The sequence below is a fragment of the Fistularia commersonii genome, chromosome 13 (genome assembly GCF_037954325.1).
Source record: "Fistularia commersonii isolate RoL2024-O1a breed Wild chromosome 13, RoL_Fcom_v1.0, whole genome shotgun sequence".
NCBI classification, from domain to species: domain Eukaryota; kingdom Metazoa; phylum Chordata; class Actinopteri; order Syngnathiformes; family Fistulariidae; genus Fistularia; species Fistularia commersonii.
This window is the reverse complement of record NC_141296.1, coordinates 16,432,885-16,452,529: the sequence shown is the minus strand read 5'-3', so window position 1 is coordinate 16,452,529 and position 19,645 is coordinate 16,432,885. Positions and strand designations below refer to the sequence as shown.

General features: G+C 49.5%; 1 protein-coding gene across 6 annotated transcripts; it reads left to right on the top strand.

The window, feature by feature from the left end:
- The first annotated feature begins 205 nt into the window (after window positions 1–205).
- Window positions 206–19,589, top strand: sh3rf2 (SH3 domain containing ring finger 2). Of its 6 annotated transcripts, none has more exons than XM_086158377.1 (12): window positions 750–898; window positions 1,003–1,080; window positions 1,111–1,346; window positions 7,540–7,749; window positions 8,959–9,054; window positions 9,961–10,353; window positions 16,736–16,857; window positions 16,994–17,164; window positions 17,356–17,615; window positions 17,698–18,002; window positions 18,787–19,082; window positions 19,176–19,589. In XM_086158377.1, exons 2-12 carry the CDS (start codon window positions 1,050–1,052, stop codon window positions 19,354–19,356), a joined length of 2,301 nt encoding a protein of 766 aa, XP_086014503.1. In that variant the 5' UTR covers window positions 750–898; window positions 1,003–1,049; the 3' UTR covers window positions 19,357–19,589. The 6 variants fall into 6 exon arrangements, with proteins under 6 accessions (XP_086014506.1, XP_086014501.1, XP_086014503.1 ...); XM_086158378.1 differs by having other exon boundaries at window positions 751–908; XM_086158379.1 differs by having other exon boundaries at window positions 753–812.
- Window positions 19,590–19,645: the final 56 nt, after the last annotated feature.

Genomic DNA, 19,645 nt, shown 5'->3' with positions numbered 1-19,645 from the left:
TGGCCAATCTCTGCCTCCCTTCCTGTTATTCTCTCTCTCCCTCTCTTTCTCGCTCTCTCGCTCTGTAGAAAGCCTTCGTACGTTTTTAGAATTCCCTGAGTTCTGCTGACGTGAGGAAAAAAGATGAAATATTCATCGGGATTTAAAAAATTTACACAGATGTCCTGAACCTTCAGCACACAGCCGGTGTGGATGGATGGTTTAGATTTTTTTTTTTTTTTTTTGGAGGGCGAACTCAAGGGATTAAGACTCACCGATGAAATCTGAACGTCTAACTGACAGAACCGAGGCAGCGGCTGCTCCGCGCCCCGGTACCGGAGAACCGGGATCCGTGGAGGGACGGCCGGGGGCCCGCAGTGCGCGGCGCTGCGCGGTTGCACGGTCACGGGAAGCACCAGCAGAGGGAGACCACGCCATGTCACAACAACGCGTTCACACACACACACACACACACACACTCGGGGTTTTTCCTCCCCTTTTCTCACTCTCAACAAGTCCGAAGGTGCGGCCTCGAAACCCGGCAATACGCATGCGTAACCGCGCTGCAACGGGAGGATTCTTAAAAAAAGGAAAAAATCGCAAAAATAAACTATTTTTTATTTCTTTTTCTAGTTGTTTTGTTTGACGAATAGCTACTTTTTCATCACTTGACAGTCTGATCCGGCTCCTGTGTGCGGAAGAAGGGGTTAAACCGGGTCGGGCATGACGCTGAAACCCGATCCGGTTCCTAGTGTGTGTGTGTGTGTGTGTGTGTGTGTGTGATCCAGAGCCGGAAAAACACGGCTCTTTCACAGTCGCTGCGCTGTTCCTCCGTGAGTCTTGCGTTCGTGTGTGTATTTCTTCTTACCGGAGATGCGTCGGTCCTCCGGCGGCTGTTCGGGACGCGGCGGAAACACTTGTAAAGTCGAGTAAAACTTCAGCCGCTAAAAAGAAGATACAACCAGAAAAAAAGAGCGAAATTCTCTACTTATTTGGTTTTCTGTGCGTTTCCGGTTCGCGCAGGTGAGCGGACACCTCCATGCCGGCAGCGGGGGGCCGCTCCGCGGTGAATGGAGGTCCGGGCCCCGCCGGCCCCGCCGGCCCGCCCGCTGGCCCCGCCGGCCCCGCCGGGTTGCCCGCTGTGCTCGGAGCGGCTGGACGCCACCGCCAAGGTCCTGCCCCGCCAGCACACCTTCTGCCCGGCCTGCCTGCGCCTGCGGGAGGCCCCCCGCAGCTCGCTGCTCCGCCCGGAATGCGGGGTCCCCGCCCGCGTCCAGAAAGTGGAGGACCCGCCCGCCAACGCCCTTCTGGTTCGGCTCCTGGAGGACCTCCGGGGGGCCGAGGAGCTGCAGCAAGGTCACACTGAGGTCAGTGCTCAACCTGTGTGTGTGTGTGTGTGTGTGAGTATATAATCTTCTGCTTTGGCTTTTCCCTTCAGGCGTCTCCACCTTCTCCATCTAACCCTATTCTCTGGATCCTCCTCTCTCACACCAACTACCTTCATATCCTCCGTCACGACGTCCATCCATCTTCTCTTTGTTCCTCCTCTAGACCTCCGATTCCAGCATCCGCCTACCAATATATTCGCTCTCCGTCTTCTGTCCATGACTCGACCGTCTCTGACCTTCTCTCCAAAACATCTGCCACCCTTCGTCCCTCTGATGGACTCATCCCTGATCCTCTCCTTCATCTTCATCTCTGCAACCTCCAGCTCTGCTTCCTGTCTGTTCCTCAATGTATGACCGACATAGTGTATCTATATAAATTACCAACACAGGAGTGCCGGAGATGAATGAGTTGATATCCAAAGCAAATTAATTCAGTCCTTTCTTGTCCAAATCTTCTTGTCTTTAACCGGACTTGAATTTCAAGTGAAGAAATTCATGTCTAGTTGCCGCGGCAAGAAGATTTGGACGAGAACTTACCGAGACCCGGGCGACCGAGAGCCTCCGCGGACAAATTCAGTCTTTTGTTGCGTTTGACCTCCCGGGGCTCAGAGCTCGCCGGCTTCGTATTTCTATTTTCACTGGCTCGTTGGTCTTATCGGGTCCTTTAGAAGTGAAGAAAACGGTTGCTTCTCACAGCAAGAACAGCCCTGCTTCAATTCCAACTTTTCTGTGTGTGTGTGTGTGTGTGTGTGTGTGTGTGTGTCTACATTGGCCACACATATGAATGAAAGGGTGAATGTTTGCTTGTCTTTATATAATGTGTGACTGATAAATATCTCTATGTTGTATGAATGAGCGCATGAATGGTTAAATGCCATTTTGTAAATAAGATAAGATAAACTTTATTTAGGGGACCATCTTTTGTCACAGCAGCATAACGGTTATAGTATGAATAAACATGAACGTACGTCTAAAAAGAGAGAAGACAATTCAAAGATAGCAGCAAATGAATAGACAGCAGAGAGAACAACAACAACAACAACATCAAGGATAAGAATTGGGAAAAAAAAAAGCAAAGGTAAGAGTAGACGCCCAAAACGACAACAATAACAACATAGATTGACAAAAATAAACAAAAAGAAGCAGGATGCGAATGTGCTGGTGACCAACAAGGATAAAAACAGATAGCATGACAGAGTGAACGATTGCATGTTAGTTTATGAACGTGAATGAGAGTGAATGTTTGATTGTTGCAAAAGGATGAGTGAATTAAAGAGTGAATGTTTGAATGTCGTTATGTGAAATGGTGAATGGTTGTATAGCTCTATATGACGTGAAAGAGTGAATGTCAGTATGTCCGTAGTATGTATGATTGAGAGAGTGAATGGTTGAATGTCACCGTATGACGTGAATGAAAGAGTGAGCGATTTTAAAAACCACGCGGCACGCCAGCGGATAAATATGTCAAAAAAACCTTTGTAATGAAATAGAACGAAACCGTCGTCTCAATTTGCCTATTCGGTGTGAAATGGAATATATCTAATATCTGTAGTTTCCCGCTGATGTGCAACTTTTCCAGAAGACTGTTTTCAAAGTGTGCAGAACGTCATCGATGCGTTTCGAAATGGTATTATTTGAGAGCGGGACTCGGGCCGTCTCCTTATTAACGGCGCCAGGGCCGAGCATTTCTTCCACCGGGGTTTTGCCGGCTCTGTTTTGGATTTGGCCGTGAGTCCAGCGACTTTGTAGCCACTGTATCTTCTGGAGCTTTCTCGCTCGTCTCGGCGGATTCTTTTCGGTCTTTTTACGCACAAGGACGAGATAGTCCGTGTTCTTATCTTGAAGCGAAGGAAGGTCGTTTAGCTCGGAGATGGCGTTTAAGTTTGCTCGGAACCGGTAAAAGTGAACCCAAACGCGTTCTAACTTTCATTTTATGGTCTTGAACTCACCTTTTTCACTTTCTTCTGAGCGCTGTTCGTCCTTTGGCCTTCATCGGGGTCAGAATGAGCTTCTGCCTGTCACCGCTTGCTTCCCACCTAGATAGATGTACCAAGACACATTATTTGCGTCGAATACATCGTTTTGGACCAATCGGGTCCAAATAAGCATCTCCCTTTGACACCGTGTGGTTTTTGAGAGAAACGACGTACTTGCACTCGTGAACAGAAGTCCAAAAAAGTCGACCCTAGAATTCCGCGTCTTTGGAGGTGAAGTCAGGTGGATCACATCTGGTGTGTTCTGCTATAACACTCTTTCATGGTCCACTACTGACCTTCATGGTCAAATAGGGATCCAAAAAAATAAAGGGAACTCTAAAATAACACATCCTAGATCTGAATGAATGAAATATTCTTATTAAATACAGTGGGGCAAGAAGTATTCAGTCAGCCACCAATTGTGCAAGTTCTCCCGGTTAAAAAGATGTCGTTTTCATCGTAGCTACACTTCAGCTATGAGAGACGGAAAAAAAAAAAAATCCAGAAAACCACATGATGTGATTTTTAAAGAATTTATTTGCAAATGATGGTGGAAAATAAGTATTTGGTCACTGACAAACAAGCAAGATTTCTGTCTCTCACAGACCTGGAACTTCTTTTGTAAGAGGCTCCTCGTGTCCTCCACACGTTACCTGTCTGAACTGGTCATCAGAATAAAAGACACCTGTCCGCAACCTCAACCACAACCCGTCCCAACTGGGGAAACCAAACTGTAGACCTGCACCAGCTGGGAGGACTGGCTCTGCAATAGGTGAGCAGCTTGGTGTGAAGAAACCAACTGGAAAGCCTACAAGACCGCTGATAATCTCCCTCCATCTGGGGCTCCACGCAAGATCTCACCCCTCGGGGTCACAAGATCACAAGAATGGTGAGCAGAAATCCCAGAAGCACGTGGGGAACCTAGTGGATGACCTGCAGAGCACTGGGACCAAAGTAACAAAAGCTGCTATCAGGAACACACTCAAAGCCTGCAGTGCCAGACGTGTCCACCCGCTTCAGAACATACATGTCCAGGACCCTCTGAAGTTTGCTAGAGAAGAGGACTGGGAGCATGTCATACGGTCAGGTGAAACCAAAATACAACTTTTTAAAGCAACGAAGGAGTGTCTCGGTGAGAAGCGTTTCAAGGTCCCGGCGTGGCCTACCTAGCCCGTCTCCAGATCTCAACCCCATGGAAAATATTTGGAAAAATTGGTGTTGCCCAAAACATCAGCGCTCTAGAGGAGATCTGCTTGGAGGAATGGACCAATACAGCAGCAACCGTGTGTGAAAACCTTTTGAGGACTTACAGAAAACGTTTGACCTCTGTCATTGCCAGCAAAGAGCTTACAACAAAGTATTGAGATGAACTTTTGCTCTTGACCAAATACTTATTTACCAACCTCATTTGAAAATAAATGAGATAAAATCAGACCGTGTGATTTTCTGGATTTTTTTTCTCATAGTTGAAGCGTAGCTACGATGGGAATGACAGGCCTCTCTCATCTTTTGCACGATTGGCGTCTGACCAAAATCCTTTTTTACCCCGTTGCACTTTGTCCTCGACGCAGCTGAATGCGCCGACAACAAAATCGGGCAAAAACGATCATGGGAATCAAATGAAAGTGTAAAAACACACACTGGCCGCTCCAACGTTGATGCAGCGTCCTTAAAACGAGTCCAAAGGAATCAGCGTCACTTCCTAAGTTTGATTTCACACGAGTGCGAGTGACTTTGAGTGACAAGCGTTCCCTTTATTTTCCCGAGCAGCGTGCATCGATGCCAGCCACGAATCTGCGATGCAGCGATTACGGGAGGCCCAAACCCACGCTCTGCATGCGGGAGTCCTAAGACGCGAGACGCGCGCAAAAGCCGTGAGCACGTCGGCACTGAGCAAACCTTTTCCCGCTCGTCCGTCGTCACCTTTTGGCAGAAGACAACAGAGCGTGAGGCGCACGTTGATTTATTTCGAGCGTGAATCATCGTAAAAAGCATTATCCGTGCAGAGGGAACGCTGAAACCGGGCCGAAAGCCGGACTCGGTAAAAGCGTCTCGCGGCCTGTAAATCATTAGCGGTGTTTTATCCCCCGGAGGAGCCGTGGAAGACAAAAGCGGCGCTCTCACCGTCGAGAACGTTCAAGAGTTTACTCCTAATCCAACTTCGGTTCAGTCAGAGTTTAAGGAGCTCGGAGTTTTACATCCTGCCGTTTGGATTGCTCACAAAGCCTCCGGTATTTAACGCAGTCCGCCGTTATCCTTGGATTGGAGCGGGGACCTCACATTGCAGCGCGTCGATGGGAAGGACCCGCGGCGCCGGGAAGCCGGGAAGCAAATCCTTCTCCTGAAAAAACTCTTTCCGGCTTGTAAAGACAATATTAGCGCCCTTTGCTGGCTTTTGTAAACCCTCTCAGATGCTACAGTGGCTCAGATGCTACGGTCCAAAAACAGGCGGGAGGTTCGTCGGATTGAATGAGTTAGCGAATGGCTGCAGGTCTGTGTGACGTGTGAACTGTCGTGAAAAAGATTTCACATAAAGTAAATCGAGACTACGGTTTCATTCTAATTCGTTAAAAAGTGTTTTTGACATATTTATTGGGTGATTTTTCTAATGTAAAATATGTGCCGTGGCTCCAAAAAGGTTGGGAAACACTGGTCTACGTGACAAAAATAAGAGGTCGAGTGATGTGTTTTTCAACAGGAGCCAGAAAGCGAACGTCTCGGGTTTCCAAGACGAGTAAACGACACGGCGAATCGTATCTTTACGAGACGTTTGACTGTCCGAGTCCGTTTTGTCGTCGATTTCTCCACTTCTGCTTGACATACAGAGGAATCAAGAAGACGGTTCTCCTGCGGTGACACAAAACGAAAAATAAAAATCATAGAGTGCACATTAACAGTAAAGCGCACAATAAACATTAAACTACATACAATTGAATGGTACTGAGGGGGGAGGATTTAACTGCACAAAAAACCTGAACCTGAAAAACCTGAAATGTTGAACATAGAGAGCAGCAGCAGCAGCAGCAGCAGCAGCAGCAGCAGAATGGTTTTGGAAGTCTAGTGCAAAAAAGCAGTCAGTCAGTGAGAACAAACCACAGCAGTGGATTTAAAGGCATCAAAAAGTGGGTAGTGCTTATGTCCTCTATTGTAAGTCGCTTTGGATAAAAGCGTCTGCCTAATGTAATGTAATAATGAGCTGTAAAAACCATGGAGGGATGAATGAATGAATGAATGAATGAATTTCATTCCACCATAAATGTTAGAAAGCCTCAAATACTGGATTTTTTTATTTTCCATACACCAAATGCCAAGCAGTAAGAGGTTTTAACGGTTAAATAATCAATGTCTGTTTTTGTCACGAGCCTGAACAAGTCATTCCTAGAGGTTGTTGTTTGGTTTCCGTGTCTTTATGACTTTTTGCGTCCGTCCGTTAAAGTGGAATAACAAACCAGAGGCAGACCAAGGGCTTTTAACAAACTGATGCTCACATGGAACACATCACATAAAAAAAAAAAAGACACTTCCATCAGAACTGTGTGGAGTCACACACACACCCACACACACACACACATGGATACAAATATCTTAATTCTCCACCTGTCTGATCCCTAAGGATAAATCTAAGGAAACTTAATCCAATTGTTCATATAAATCAGGATCCTGAGATCCATCATGGAGCAGGAGGTCATGCATGAAGGAGCGCGCACACACACACACACACACACACACACACATGATGGATGAGCTTGTAAGAGCCCCGAGGGTCGACCATAGGTGTGCTATGAAATGCTTTGCAGAGTTATGATAATCTGCCCTCCATTGGTATCGCTGACAGCGCCAGACAGCTGACAGAAACAAACGTTAGCGTGTGAAGAAGCGCGTTATGACAAGAGGTGGTGAATGTTGACCCGCGGAGTCGTGAGGAAACCCCTCCGCTTCAGGCTCTGCGTCATCACATTTTGAATAATTGCAGGCAAATAGGTTTTTTCATAAAACGTTAACACACACATATTTTCCCACCTGAAAATGCAGTTTTCCCCGGCAAGACGTCGGGATCAGGTTGCGTTTAATGTATATCTCTTCTGTCTGACTTGACTCGTCGATAAGCGCAATCTATCGTAATCGAAACTAAATATCCTTTGTGTTCTTTTTTTCTTTGGGTTTTTCCTCCCGCGGCGCACGATGGCCGAGAACAGCCGGCCCTTCCGTCCGGCGACGGCGTCGTCCCGAAACACAAAGGCGACGATGAGCGGCTCCGCAGAAACACCTGCGACGGCGGCGGCGGCGCATCTATCCCTGCCGGCACGCCGCCCCTCCAGACGGCGGCTCAGTGCCGGGCGCTGCGTGACTTCAACCCGGGGGAGATTAACCTGGAATACAGTAAATATTGCCTCAGCTTCCTCAAGGTAGGTGCAACTCTCAGGTCTTATTATCTCGCCGTTCGGGCAACCCTTGACTGCTCTCGGCGCGGTGGAAATCCTACGGTGAACCGCCGATGGACCTGAAATAAAGAGCGAGGAAGACACATGTGTATAGATATGTGTGTGTTTTATTAGCTCTTTATTAGCACAAGCACACATAAATATACATATCCGTGTTTGTATACGCTTTATCGTGGTTCCCCTTTCGTGGTCTAACTGTAATGCAGACTTTTCATTATATTATCTTAATTTCATATCGCATATTTTTCCCTATACCACGGGCCGGAATGTATTTTTAATTATTTATCGCTTCAATTAGTTTTATGGTCGAATTAAAATTTTCTAGGGTTTTCTAGTTTTCTTTTCCTAGTCCCTCGCCATGTTGCGGTTTCACCGTGGCTTTTTTCAGTCTCATTTCACATCACAGATTTTTCACTACATGACGGGTTGGTGCAGAAGAAATGCAATTTTTTTATAGGAATGATTTCAATGATCTCCATTGTAAAATAAACACGGCGTTCTGCGTCCCGGGCCCCGATCGGCTCAGCCGCCGTCGCATCGTTCTTCATCTCACCGCGGAAGGCGGCAGGAGGCGGTCGGCGTCCCCCGGTTCCATCCCGACGGCGCCGCCTCCAAAAACACGCGGGAGGTTCATGCGAACGGGCTTTGCGTGTGCGTGACGGCTGAATGCTTGCGTGTTAGTAAACGGGGGGAGCGGCGCCCGGTCCGGGTCGCAGGGACGGATAAGCCGTTCGGATGAGGAATGAACGAATCGCTCAATTCCAATTTGTTAATGCGAGAAAAATGCTTACGCACATCTTTCTATGCTCCGTTCTTTAGAATACAGTTAAAGCCGTGCGTGGCGGCCGCTATTAAAGCGAAGGGCTTCTTAGGGAGTTATATAAGGGCCTCGCCGCCCGTGTGCTTTCCATTACTTGACTTTGCCTTTCTTTTTTTTTTCCGTATAAACGCAGATGGTTTTCAGAAAGGAGCGCGGCCCGCGGACACCGAGCGGGTTGATGTCTCGGCCCGCGGGGGGTTCAGGTCTTTGAGAGTTTTCTCGCTGAGTGCTCGGTCTCCGTCTCGGCGACCCGGCAAACCGTTACGTTTCTTTGTTTGGTTTCTCTCTTTTTTTTTTTTTTTTTTATTTCTTCATTTGTCACTTTCATCCTTCTGTCTTTCGCCGGCCCGCAGGGAGACGTCCTCGCCGTGGTCCGACGCGTGGACGAGCACTGGATGGAAGCCAAGCTGGGGGACAAATGCGGGATTTGCCCTTTGCAGTTTATGGAGGTTAGATCCCTTTTCCCGGCGTACGTAATGGCCTTTTCAGCGAGATCGAGGTCGACACCTGCCATTTGGCACTTTGTCGCTCTTTAATGAACAGAGTCGTGGATGTGTGTCATTAATTCCAGGTCACCGCCGCGGCGCTACCCTTGACTTCCATTCAAATCCTTGATTCATCCATAAATGTCACGGACGGGGGGGGACGGGGGTCGATCTCGGCGGCCTCGCCGCGTCCGCGGACGCTCATTAGCATGTGACCGTCGGCTTAGTCAGAGCGGCGGCGCCCGCTCGGCCGGCTGACTGTCGTTTGTACTTTCTCCGCTCCGGGAATAAACTTTATTCATCCCGCCCCCCCCCCCCCCATCTCCTCTCAGCCTTCAATTTGCTCGCCATCTGTTTGCGGTATATAGAAGTAATAACTCCTCCGTTCCTCTTCTGCCCGTCCATGTCTTTCCCTAATGCCCCGCCTTAGCGCCGTTCCAAGTCTCTCCTGCCTCCGTTCTTTTCATCCTCCTCCTCCTCTTCCTCCTCCTCCTCCTCCTCCTCCTCCTGCGTGAGCCTGCCTCTCCCGGTGTCGCGCAGCCAGGCGTGAAGACACAGTAATGCTTTCTCTGCTGGGGTGGCATAACGGCGCATCAATGTGGTGAGCGAGCGTTAACCCCGACGTCGCCGTCCGCCGCCGCCGCCGCAGATCTACTTTTCCCGTCGCTTCTTCTTTTAGCCTCGCCGGCTTGTTGGCGGGAGGTCCTCCTCCAACAAGTTGTCCCGGTCCGAGGAGGGATGCGAAGCGGTCGCGTTCGGACCCGCGGGCTCAAAGGTGGACCTGCGGGTTCGCTTCGGTGTGGGAAGAGTTGAAGTTTTTTCTTTTTTTTTCTTTTTTTTTTTTTTCTTCCCCGCTTCCATCTCTGACAGCCAAACTCGGCGGCTGCCAAATTGCTAGAGGGAAAGACTCAGAGGGGGAGTGAGTCAGCGGGATTTCAGCGGCGGACTGAAACCGGGGGCAAAGACGAGGCCAAGGACTCGCCCGGCAGGAACGCGCTTTACGCCGCCCCTCAAGCTCCGGAGAGGAGAGCCGCCGCCGCCGCCGCCGCCGCGTCTCTCCGCGCCCGACACAAAGACGTCCACTTCTACTCGCCGACCAAAGCGGAGCCGGACGACGGCGGCCTCTTCAACGGTTTCACCTCGCAGGGGCGTTCCCGCCGTCTCTCCGCGCCGCCCGCCGCCCGCAGACCGGCTCATCCCTCCAGAGTAAACTCCCTCCACGTCAGGCATCACTCCGACGGCGCCTACAGAAATCCGCTCCAGGTAAGGCGTCCCCCGGGATTCACGCCGCGTCTAATAAACCGCGTCTGACTTGTAGAGCCTCGGTCGGTTTGTCGCTCAAAAAGGAACGAGGGGGAGGTAGAAGAGACGCGCTTTCGTGGGACGTCCCGGGCTATCGGACGCTGTGCTGAAGCCACGAAAGGAAGGGAGGTGTTTTCTTAGTCTGACGTGAACGAGCGGACTCGGTGAAAGGTCGCCCGTGGGAAAAACGCGGGGTTAAAAGTTTCAAAAGGGAGCGGCCGTCAACTTTCATCCAGAGTCCCGGGACGGAAGCCAAGGTTTCCCTCCTCCGAGGTGGACGGGGGGCTTTTGTTCTCCGTCCGCCCCTAAAAGAGAAGCAGGACTTGAGGGAAGGGAAGATGTGTTGAAAGGCGGCGGAGTGGAGACGCCGAGCGGAGGAGACGCCGATTCCGCCCGGCGCGGATTCGGAAGCGCTCGGGTTTAAAAAGAGGCCGAATCAAACCCGCGGGAATCTGAAATTAAAACGAGACACCCAAACGCTTCCCGCCGCCGAGGTCAAAGTTGAAACGGTCACGTTCGGATCCGCGGCCCCCTCGCTTTTGGATCGCGTAACACTTCAGGACGTGAGACTTTGAATTATCGGACGCCGCGTGGTTCCGAGCGGGTTAAGCCGCAGCTAACCCGTTCAGTTCTAACCCGCAATTAAACACGACGTGCGAGCGAGGAGCGGAGGCGGGCGCCAGGACGCGAGAAAACCGGATAAGTAACCCAATAGAAAACACAAACGCACGGGAAAAAAACAAAGAGAGGAAGAAAAGCGAGCTTCTGCAAAACAGCAGAAGCCGGACGGGAAAGAAAAATGCCAGCGATTTGGAGAGTGGGAGGCTCGGAGAGTCCCTCGCTGCGCGGCTGCTTATCTCCCTCACGCCGATGACGATGACTCACCGGTGAAATTTGTTACATAACGGACCCCCGTCTCCCCGGCCTTCAAACCTCTTCCTCTTCACTGAGCAGGTAACGCTCCCTCGCACGTCGGCGGACCGGCACTTTCCTCCTTTAAGTCCAGGGGAACTCTGTCCCTCCGGCCGATGCGACGCTCCCCGCCGACCCGAGCGCCGCCGCCGCTATTTCCGGCGCCGGCTCCCACCTCCGGCTCCGCTTCGCCCCCCGATCGTGGGCGAAACATTATTCTGAATAGCGGCGCGATTATGCAAGAATAGAGGAGGGCCGGGAGCGGGACGGACGCACAGGAAACCCGAACGTCGTCGTTCGCCGGCTACCGTTCGTGATCCGGCCGACTCCCATATGTGTCAAAATGCTCTCAGACGCTATTCTTCCTCGGCATCCCGGGTGTTTTCGCCGACTCGACTCCGTCTGTCTCGGCCTCGCTTCGTTTCGAGAGCCTTTGCTTTCGCTGCTGCCGGAAGTAAGAGGAAAATGCTCCGGTTGCCCGGATGAAAATTTAATGGTACATGTGACAAAGGAAATTGTAGCACGTCTCATCGTTGCACGGACTTTGGATGGACGGACGGATGGATGATAATGAGAAATAGCATAAACTAAAACAAACAGAGTGTATCAGCAGAGGTATACGTATCAGAATCAGAGCAACTTTTTTCTCCCTGAGGGCCATATTAGGGCATACATCTATAAATGTACGAAATTAGAGCCTATAAAGAAAGGTAAAGTTAAAAAAATAAAGTGGAAAAGTAACGAGGTGACTCTTAACATTTGTAAAGAAAAAAACTGTACACCTGTGTAAATATATATACACACACACACACACACAAACACACACAGTGAGATAGATATTCAAAAATATAGGTATTTATGTTTATGCAAACACACACCAAAGGAGATGGATATTGTATATACAGATTGAGATGGATGGAACTACATATTGATAAAGGGACAGTTAGCAGTTAGCTTAATATACAGAATCAACAGATATAGATATATATACGTGTGTGTGTGTGTGTGTGTGTGTGTATACACAGAATGAGATGGATTAGTTACTATTGATGTACTGACAATTTGAAATGTATGTATGAAGAATACATGTGACAGTAAGACAGTAATGTTTGACCTTGTTGGCGTGGATTGCAGGAGATGTTGAAAGTGTAGGAGATGTTGAAGGTGTAGGAGATGTTGAAGGTGTCTTGATGCAGGAGATGTTGACGGTGCAGGAGGTGTTGAAGGTGCAGGAGGTGTTGAAAGTGCAGGAGGTGTTGAAAGTGCAGGAGGTGTTGAAGGTGCAGGAGGTGTTGAAAGTGCGGGAGGTGTTGAAGGTGCAGGAGGTGTTGAAAGTGCAGGAGATGTTGAAGGTGCAGGAAATGTTGAAGATGCAGGAGGTGTTGAAGGTGCAGCACATGTTGAAGGTGCAGGAGATGTTGAAGGTGCAGGAGGTGTTGAAGATGCAGGAGGTGTTGAAGGTGCAGGAGATGTTGAAGGTGCCTTAGTGCAGGAGATGTTTGGGCATCTCAGTGCAGTGACAGATGTTGGAGGTGTCTCAGCACAGTGTTTTAAGTTTGTCTTTACAAGGCTGGTCAGCTCTGCCACCTACCAGCTGGAAGCCTCTGCGTTTGAGTTCCAGTGTGTGATCCAGAATTATCTGTATGGATAATGAAGGAATGAATATGTCGCCCTGTGGTTGCCTGGTTGCCTCCAGAGCAGCGTGTAAACAACCTCTGGCTCTGCATCACCAAGACTGGCGAGAACCCTCCCCTGAGGTCGCGTTCACAAGAGAAACAGCGAAGATAATGATCGAAGTCGATGCTTCTCTTTAGCCTTCTGCCGTTTTGGTGGAACTCCTTGCGAGTCAGCGACGCCCTGACGGCGTTCACAAATGTAGGGTTCTTTTCCGCATCAGAAGCTTTTTATAGAAAACCAGTTCATGTCATAAATGAAGTCACCCACCTCCTCAGGGGCCAAAACATCCCAACTCTGCGCGAGGCGATCAGGACGGCCAACAAAGGGCGGGCTTCTTCTCTCGGGCTTACGTCGGTGGCGTTCGCGTGCCAATGCGTGATGGGAAAAGGGTACGAAAAGAGAAGTCACAGTGGATGAGCGATCACGGCGAGCATCTTGATGCCATGTTTATTTGTGTGTTGTGGTTAAAATAGCAGATAGAATCAGCTGCTGTTTTCCTGTGAAACGAAAGTCACGATTATTTGTGATTTTTATGTCGAATCACTGAAAATATGTATACTGCGGCGCGTGTGTGTGTGTGTGTGTGTGTGCGCGATTGCCGTTTTGTTTACTATTACGGTTTCAGTGATTAGACGAAAAGGGATGAACCGCTGTGGCGGGAGAATCCAAAAAGAAGATATTTTCAGTGCCTGAAATGACTTTTTATTGCCTTATCATTTCCAAACTATTTGCAGGACATATGTAGAGAAGCGACTGATGTATTCAGATATAACTTACTACACCCGCAGTGACACAGTTGAAGCGGAGCGGCTCAAACTTCCTAACCGGAACATTCTCCCAATAGCAGCCTTCTCATTGCAGACGTACGCCAATAAACAAAAACATTAATACCGTGTAAATTTGACTGTACGTGATTTGGAAAGGTATGACCTGAGAAGCTAATAGTTATGCGAAATGAGCGAAAACGACTGCAAAGACAAGCTTTTCTGTAAAGCGATGAACTTTTCATTCCAGAACATAACATTTATCGAGGCCAAAACTCAGCGTGATTAAACTTGACCTTTTTCTTCACAGTCCTTTCCTTGAACCTGCATTCTTGTAAATGGCCAGTAGGGGGCGACTGTTGTTTACTTTCATACCTTTCTGAGAGACGTCATGTTTAAGAATAAGAAATAAGAACAACTTTATTTATCCCGAAGAAGGAAATTGTTGTGCCAGAGTTTCAAGTAAAACATAACAATAATAGATAATAGTAGGAAGGAGGGAGGATAAGAAATACAAATAAAAATATAAGGTGTCAAAGTCAAGGCTATAAAGTGTTTTAAGGTCTTAAAAAGTACAACGATTTGAATGTTTGAATGTTTGTCGCCGGCCTGCACGGCAGCGCAGCGGTTAGCGGCTAGCGACTCGATTCCGGCGAGGGGACCTTTCTGTGTGGCGTTTGCATGTTCTCGCCGCGTCTGTAAGCGTGGGTTTCCTCCCGCAGTCCAAAAAAATGCAGCAGATTCATTGGAAAAAATGGAGAAAATTGCCCAGAATGAGTGAACGAATAGTTGTTTGTTGCCCTGCGATTGACTGGCGAGCAGTCCAGGGTGAACCCCGCCTCTCGACACGACCTTGAGTTCAGGAAGAAGATGAATGGATGGATGGATGGATGGATGGATGGATGGATGTTCTATGGTGCTGGGGAAACGTCACTCGCTTTCTAAATGGGCTTTTGCTACTTTTCTATTTTAAAATGCATGCAAAAGATTTGTTTTGGAGAAATATCTTCTTTGGGTTTTTTGGTCTATTTATGGCAGCAGGAATGAAACACAGTGACTCTCGTCAAAGACTTAATTCGCTGCTCGGCCGCTAGAATTAGTTTCGAGCCGCGCTGTCCGTGTGAGCATAGCCACCGCCGCTGCCGGGTCATTGCGCTGGCCATTGCGTGACTGCAGCCGGACTGAGATAGTCTCTTTGTGGCTGATAAAACACAAACCAAGAATAGAAAGTGGATGGAGTTATGAAAACCGTTGAATAATTGAAGGCCTGAAAAAGTCGCGTTACCGCGTCTTCTATAGTCTTGCATTACTTACAAGAATATCGCAGGACTGTGCGGTCCAGAGATGACAATCAATTGCACTTTTGCTCTTTTGAGATTCTTCTCTTTTCTCTGTCCCTCCTCAGACTCCCACTGTCTAGCTGTCATAGCTTTTCTCGCTATAAACGTCATAAAGGATTTGCTCAAAGCTTAGCGTCCATACAGGAAGGAGCTATAATGGGCGGTGATTCATGTCCATCTCCTGACAGACGGAGGGCCGGTTTGTCTCGGGGACATCCCATCCTAACGCTCTCCTGCTTTCATTCTGCCTCACACACACACACACACACACACCACTGCTTTTGATACGTGAGATAATGCCCGGAGCAACGGCGGCTTCTTAATTATGACTTGCTTTGTGTTTCTCTAAGCCACGGTGCCAATGTGGCCTAATGGCGGGGGCGCCATAGTATCGTGGCACATATACGTGGCTGTCGTGAGTCGCGGCAAACACGCGTGCGCATCGCCGAATGGCGTAATGCGCACGGGAAAAGTGCAGCTCACGTGACCCCCGAGAGGCTGTTTTGACCAGAAGATGGTGATGAAGTTCGGCCTCCGTATTTTAGTCCAGGTAGGAAGTAAAAGACGTCAGATGCTGCCCGACTCGGCGCCCGCGAGTCTCTTTGTTTTTACGTGCTCCCACGTAAACGACGATTTCGTGCTGTTTTCCCAGAACTGAAATATAAATCTATTTTTCCCCGAGGTGCTGAGCAGGCCCGGAGCCGATGTATTAGCTTGGCCTATTATTGCGCAGATGCTTGCTCATATGTGCTTGTTTTTGTTTGTTTTAAAGACCGCGCTTCAGCCAAGAGTTCCTCTTTGAATTATTTAAGAACCGGTGCCAGCGACATGGAGAGGAGAAGGTCAGAGACGCTCGTCGCAGCTGATCCGACGGCTGCCGCGCAACTCCGGCGAAGCGGCGTTTATCAGTCGCGAGGAAGTTTGTTAACTTAAAAAATGATCCCCCCGCCCGTCATTTGCCTCATTCATTCGTCGGTCCGGCGCATATGGAGACGTACAACCGCGTCTCTGTCGCCCCTTGTTCGTTAACACTTAATTCACCGTTAACGTTCTATCTGAACTGATGCGACGTTGCCCATTCCCGCGGCTCGGTAGGGTTCGTGTCGACGTGTTGCAAATGTGGTGACACCAGCTGCTCGTGTTGTATAATCACGTTAGATATTCATTCGGCTTTCGTGCGTTTAACTCCAGTTCACGCTATGCGACGTCGACCTCCGTTCTTCAGAAGAGCGACACATATCTGTAAAAAGAAGAGACCGAATTGGTTTCGGGCCGCCATCTTAAACATAGTCTTAAACATAATTATTTTGACCTTATTCTTTCAGATTGTTTGAGATAGAGAGACATAAATAATCCTGATGGGAAAGAATATATGTGGAAAGAATTACATCTTTGTATTAAAGGGGTTCTGGTATTGAATATACTATATATCTATACACACACACACACACACACACACACACACACACACTATAATATAGATAGTATGTTCTGCTCTGAGATTTGCCTGTAAGATTAAGTGTTATCAATTAAGCTGTGCAGTTTCCAAAATACATGCAAGATTTACCGCTCGGGATTTATGCGGAGAACGATAAGCGTCCGTTACGTCGGATTTGGTGTCGCGATGATTTTGGAACCGTTTCATCGCAGGGTGAGAAGAAGATGACCAACGAGGCGCCGCCCAATATCTCCATGGCTCTGCTGAATCCTCACATGTCTTCTGCATCCGCAGAAAGCAAGAACTCCTCCACGCAACAGCTCGCAATCAGTGTGTGAGTCACGGCGTGAACTTTCATGTTAAGAGATGAATCATTTCGGCACCCCGTATGAGACAAAATATCAATGATAGGTCATTAATATTTTGATAGCGTGTAAAAATAAGACCTCTCTCTCCCGCGTCTCCTCCAGCTGCGCCGTCCTGTACTCGTATAAGCCGCGGCGGCCGGAGGAGTTGGAGCTGAGGAAAGGCGAGATGGTGGGAGTTTATGGAAAGTTCAAAGAAGGCTGGCTGCGTGGGTTGTCTCTCAGAACGGGCAAAGTGGGCATTCTGCCCGGCAACTACATCACGCCCGTGCTCAGGTGAGACGTCCGATCCCCGACTGCAGCGCGTGGGAGCCGGATGACATTTAGCGCCGGCACAAGTCACGACGATTCCCGACAGAGCTGTGCGAAGGCTCGTGCAGCCGGACCCCGATGAAGTCCCGCTGCGCTGAAACAATCAGATGTAGGCGATGCTGTCGCGCTCATTTTCCGTTGTCGATTCACCGCAGAACGTCAGCCCGGCTGCTGGAGACCAGAGCGGCTAACGCGTCCTCGCAGTACAACGCGGCGGCCGGGAAGAAACACGCGGCCGGCAGGAATCCCGCCGCCGCGCTCGCCTTCGACAGGGCGAACGGCGACGCCGGCGCGTCCTCGGCGCCGCAAGTCCCGTCCGTTCCCAACGGAGCGCAGCGGCCGATGGCGAGGAAAGCGTCCCACGGCGGTTCTCAAGGTTGGGACACCGTGAGGCGCTTCTTTCACCCGCACAAAGGTGAGGGAGCGCTCGGTCGCTCCTCTCGTTCCGCCGCCGAACACGATGGCGCGGCGCTGACATATCCTAATCGTTCTCTCAGGTCCCGATCCGGTCCGCCACCCGGCCGGCTCGAATGTCCCGTCCAACCCGCAGCCTTTCGCGCAAGTCCAAGCGTCGGGCTACTCTCCCGCCCTGCAGAGGAAGAGGCACGGCGGCGTGCTGTCCAACGCCGTCAGAACACTCGGGTGGGCGGCCGAGCCCGGGGAACTCTCGGCCGCTTCGGCGCCGAGAGATCGGGATTTCGCCGCCTCCCACCGGGCGCCGTTTCAACACGACAGACATCACTCGGCCGGACCGCACTCCATCCTGGTGCGACCCGACACGCACAAAAACAACGCGGACAAGGTACGTGGATTCCTTTGTCGTCGGACGAGAAAAAACGTACGGGGTTTCCGGATCCCGTACTTCTTTCCGGCACGTCGCTCCCAAGATAACTTTGGCGGCGAACCGATGCTCTCTTGTAACTTTGCGCTCGGCATCCACACGCCGATCTGTGAAACGGTGTGCCCGTCTTTCTCATTCAAATGAAAAATATATCGCGAATGCAAGCGACCTTTGAAATCTCTCTCAAATTTGGTCACGATAGACCCTCGAGTACACTCGGGTTTGACGGCGGGGATGTGGTCGATGGCAAATCGACCACACAGAAGCTGATAAAGCCATCGAAGATCGAGTGTTATAATATGAAAGGTTATTTATTCAAAGGTCAGATTCGTGTGCGCTTTCAAATGTCTGGCATGTATCCATCGTCACTGAACGCCTTGCGAATATTCGGATATTATTTTCTAAGCCTGTACATTCCCGCACAGTATTTATTATACCTATATTACTTATACGCCCATTTATTCATTGACGTTCAAAATTTGATGCTGCCACCCTCATGGCACCTTGTGGACAAATAAGCTATTTTCCGATTATTTAGCACACTCATATCACCCTTGATGCCATGCGTATTGAAATAACCCGTCGATTTATTTTTATCAAATTTATTTATCTATTATTTTTTATTTAAAAGAAAAAAAAAAAAACCTTCAAAATTTCAAATTAAAAAAATTGCACCGCGCAATCGTCGAAACTCCCGATTCTATTACAAACCCAAGATAGTTCAATGCTCTGTCCGTTCCAACAGCCCGTCAAGTCCGTGCGGTTCCTGACGGAGGAAGACCCGCCCCCTCCAAGATTTCGAACCTCCTCGTGGTCCTCGGGAAGTCAGGTGGCCTCCCACGGCAACGCCGCGCCCCGTCCTCTGGACGTGTGGGCCCCGTCGCTCACCCTGGGAAGAGATGGACCGGGGATTATTCTTACAGAGGGAAAAGCTCCCGCTCTAAGGAAAGGCCTGGAAATGTCGATCACAGATTTGAATTCTAACCCGCAAAACCAAGCGTCGGCCCTGTCGGCGGCGGCGGCGCAGTTCAGCCCTTGCAGGTGAGTCGCTTTGTCTCGTCACGCGCCAAAGCTCGGTCGAATCGTGACCCAAGACGAATGGAAATATAAGTTCTGGCGCTCGTGTTTTCTCAGGCACCGAGTGATCGCCACCCATTTAGCCCAGACGGACTCCGAACTCAGCCTGCTCCAAGGAGAGGTCGTCCTGGTTCACAAGCCGCGACCCGACGGACGAGTTCTGGTTACGCAGGAGAGCAGCGGCCGGACGGGAATATTTCACGGCAGCGTTCTTCAAGCTCTAGAGAGACTCAGCTGACCGTGTCCCGATGCGGACCGAACCGCACCGTACCCGTCGAGGTCTGCGAGATGACGATACGTTGAAGCGTGCATAGATACATATTTTTCCCTGTAACACTTTGTGCATGTATGTGACACATGTACGACGAAACAATTTTGCACAAACTACCCGCCCGGCGGCTGTTACCTGTAAATACCTATACGGACACACCTTGATGAGTGCCTTTATTAAAACCCACAGAGAACACTAAATTTAGATTTATTTATCTTTTTTATGTTAAAATATGTGTTCTGCCCGTTTGGTGAAT